At 40.3% G+C, this 3,723-nt stretch overlaps 1 protein-coding gene across 6 annotated transcripts in view; it reads right to left on the bottom strand.

Moving 5' to 3' along the window:
* Positions 1 to 3,723, bottom strand: part of RBM33 (RNA binding motif protein 33) — a 114,631-nt gene that overhangs the window by 69,440 nt on the left and 41,468 nt on the right. For all 6 annotated transcript variants that reach the window (XR_002826309.1, XM_023744273.1, XM_023744270.1 and 3 more), the window contains exon 6: positions 3,244 to 3,415. Coding sequence is in view for 5 of the 6 variants with exons in the window: in XM_023744273.1 (XP_023600041.1) it covers positions 3,244 to 3,415 (172 nt within the window). In the remaining variant the exon portion in view is untranslated. The remainder of the gene's footprint in view (positions 1 to 3,243; positions 3,416 to 3,723) is intronic.

The raw sequence follows: 3,723 nt of genomic DNA, 5'->3' as shown, positions 1-3,723 counted from the left end.
GCCAAGAAGGCATAAGTATAGCATTCTTTAAAACGACCACGAGTAAAGAACCTTCATTTACCTTCCAAGGCGAATATCCATTCCCCTTGTTCAACTGATTTCTCAACAGAAACTTTGCAGGCCAGAAGGGAATGGCAAGAAATATTCAAAGTGCTGAATACCAAGAACCTACAACCAAGAGTACTTTATCCAGCAAAGCTATCATTCAGAATTGAAGGTCAGATAAAGAGCTTCACAGATAAGGAAAAGCTAAAGGAGTTCATCACCACTAAACCAGTATTATACGAAATGCTGAAAGGTATCCTTTAAGAAGAGGAAGAAGAAAAAGGTAAAGATACAAATTGTGAACAACAAACATGCATCTATCAACAAGTGAATCTAAGAATCAAGTGAATAAATAATCTGGTGTACAGAATGAACTGGTGATTATAATGAATCAGGGACATAGAAAGGGAATGGACAGACTATTCTTGGGGGGGAAAGGGGAATGGGAGATGCGGGAAGAGACTGGACAAAAATCGTGCACCTATGGATGAGGACAGTGGGTGGGGAGTGAGGGCGGAGGGTGGGGCGGGAACTGGGAGGAGGGGAGTTATGGGGGGGGGAAAAAAGGAACAAATGTAATCTGAACAATAAAGATTTAATTAAAAAAAAAAAAAACCCAAAATTCTAATTCAAATCTGAATTCAAAATACAAAATCACCAGCTCTGTATTGGGCTCCATACCTGCCAAGACTATCAGATATGAATTAGTAGTCTTCATTTTTAAGACTGGCATCATATATTTGAGCATGAAAATGATTCAACATGGTGAAAACACCCTTCTAAATCCTGAAAAGAACTACTACTGCACATGCAGACTAAAGGCTCAGAAATGGGGGCCCAGCGCTTCATTCCATTCTTCTTTTTAAATTATGGGGTGTTCTCAATATTAATCAATGATTTCACAAAATAATTATTTGCATTCAAAATGCTAAAAGACATCATTTGACAAAAAAAAATATGCCATATGAAATGACATATGTATTCTGGTAGCAAGATATTAAAACTAAAACCCATTACAAAGAGTAGGTAAATAGCTTTATCAATCAAATAAATGAGAGTATTTCTACACAAAACATGAAACTACTGTTTCCATCGCCACAAGCACACAGAGGAGCTGTGAAGTAATTTCTAGTTTATCAAATACCGCAGCGGCCTCTCTCAGTATCTTTCTTATAAATAAAACTAACCTTTTGTTTGGGGTATGGGAGCGTTCAGGTAATAAGGGAGCTCACTGTTTTTAGGAAACCAATCTTTAAATGGACAGAAAAATCCTGCTTGTACCGGGAATAATCCTAACTCTTCAGTTTCTAGAAAATGTATGTTTCCTAGGTTAGGGCTTACAAATACAGAGCCAAGAAAGATACTTTCAAGCCCCATTTTCATTTGTCCTATTATCTAACCAATCATTCTGCACCAATGCATTTAAAGCCCTTTTTTTAAGTTGAAAGAATGATAAAAAGTCAAATTGTTTATGCTTAAGCCACAATGCCTCTAAGGACCTCAGACCCTCTCCCTGACATGTAAAAGGCCGACTTGCCCACCACTAATTCCTTCCAGCCTCTGGTTTCAGGATGGCATGACTATAAAGCTGCCAGATGCCTTGAAAAGGAAAAAAAGATTCTACACAAATTCTGCAATAAAGGAAGTACAAACGATACTGAAAAGAACAAAGTGAGAAAAAAGTCCTGATAAAAAAGAGAAGCAGGAATAAAACAAACACAAAGTATGAATACAGGCAAGCTGGACGTGTCACCATTGCCAGGCCTAGGTCAAGGTAAAGTGGACAGGGACAAGATGACCCAGCTGAGGACCAGGGGCTGTGCAAAGGCAGCAAGGGTCAGGGGAGAGTGACCCATGAAATCCACCATGGCCTATAGGGAGCTGGCTACAGAGGGAAAGGTTCCCTCATTCTTAATGGCAACTATCAAGTGATTTCACAGCCTTAGCACATGCAGCTTCCACCGTTATTATGACTGGATATATCTGGTTCCCCAATTAATGCAACAAAGCCAATCCCAGCTAACAAAGCCACAGAAACCGGATAATTCACAACCACCCTCCCCCAACACGGGCACCCTCCAACATGGCACCTAGGCAATTTCCCTACTGAGCCGCTGCCCAGTGCCCTCTAGTGCTCAGCCAAGGGTGCCATCTCGCCCTTGTCCATTATCCCAGCCCATGCCTGAGCTGTGTGCTCCAGCAGGCTTGCTCTGTAACACTACCATCCTCTTGCTGAGGGTACTTTTGTTTTTTTCCATGTTTAAGACCTGCACTTCATCTCCTTTTACCCAAGGCCAACTTCAAATCCTTTCTTAGAAAGTTACACTGTCTTAGACTGACAACTTTATACCTTAACTTGAGAAAAGTCTAAGCAAATCTTGGGCCAAAAGGTAGAGATGGAAGAAACTGTTAGGGGAAGAAGTGGAGACCGGTACAATTCTAGAACAATCTCTCCACAAAGTTCATTAGTAAAGTAGCATGACATGACTGGCTCATTCCTGTTAACTTGTGCAACTTGGGGACTTAGTGTCCTCACACAGAATTCCTATCTGCTCAGTTTATAACTGAAAATGGCTACAAATAATGGTTTTAAGAAGTAATAAAGGTAGTAACTAAGGGTTAGTTGACTGTTATTTTGACCAAGGCCAGAGAGCAGGTAGAACCCTCTAGCCTTCCATCTTCCCATCCTCCTCCTCGGAATATGATACAGTATCCCAGCGGTTCTCAAAGTGCGGTCAGAGCAGCAGCATCTGGAAACGCATCAGAAATGCACCTGTGTTGGGCTCCACCCTAAATGCTGGGAGTGGGTCCAGGAATCTGTGATAACAAGCCTTCTAGGTGACTTGCTCACTCATATTTGAGAACCACTGCTTTATTCTCTGCAACAGACACTGCAAGGAACCGTGGGAAGGCTCTCTGTTAATCAGCAACAGCCTACTATCAATCTTGAAGTTGCAGGACTTGCTCAGAATGACGGTCAATTGATTGTGTCTACAACAAGTCACCTTGTGTTTTTACGGAATGACTTTTATAGCACCGTAGCTCAGCTCTGTCTTCACACAGACCATCCCCCTCTGATGGCATGCATAATAATCTATAAAGTCAACATTTCTTTACCTATTTGATTAATCATAATAGTACTATGGAGGAAGCTGAAATGGGAATGAGGAAAGATGGGAGACAGCCAAAAAGAGTTACCCAAAGTTTCTGGAATGTTCCTTCTCTCTCGAGTTACATCTGAGAGCCTAATAATTGTTCCTTCTTTCCTTTCAGTTTTGAAACGCAATCTTCCAGATTCTTCATCCTCATCATCTTCTTCATCTGATTCTTCTTTTATTTCCTTCTGCATTTCCAAAGTCTCCATACTGCCCTACATTGCAGACACACAAAACAAAGGGGAAAGTGAGTTCATCTCTTGAATTAAAGATTGAAGAATATAAGTTATTTATATTTAAGATGTAAAATGTCCTTTTATGAGGCAATGTGAAAAACTAAATCGATTCTAGGAGAAAATAATCTCAAACATTAAAAATTAACTTAATGTTAGAAAAAGATTATATTCCTACATGTTGCTAATTACACTTCAGAGAGAAGAAACATCAATTCCAACAACCCCTTCAGGCCTGGAGTCTGATCCAGATTCTAGCAGAGTCCAATGTATTAACTAAGCTAACAATG

The sequence above is a fragment of the Myotis lucifugus genome, unplaced genomic scaffold, assembly GCF_000147115.1.
Source record: "Myotis lucifugus unplaced genomic scaffold, Myoluc2.0 scaffold_442, whole genome shotgun sequence".
NCBI classification, from domain to species: Eukaryota; Metazoa; Chordata; class Mammalia; order Chiroptera; family Vespertilionidae; genus Myotis; species Myotis lucifugus.
The sequence above is the reverse complement of the archived record's forward strand: the minus strand, read 5'-3'. Positions and strand labels throughout refer to the sequence as shown.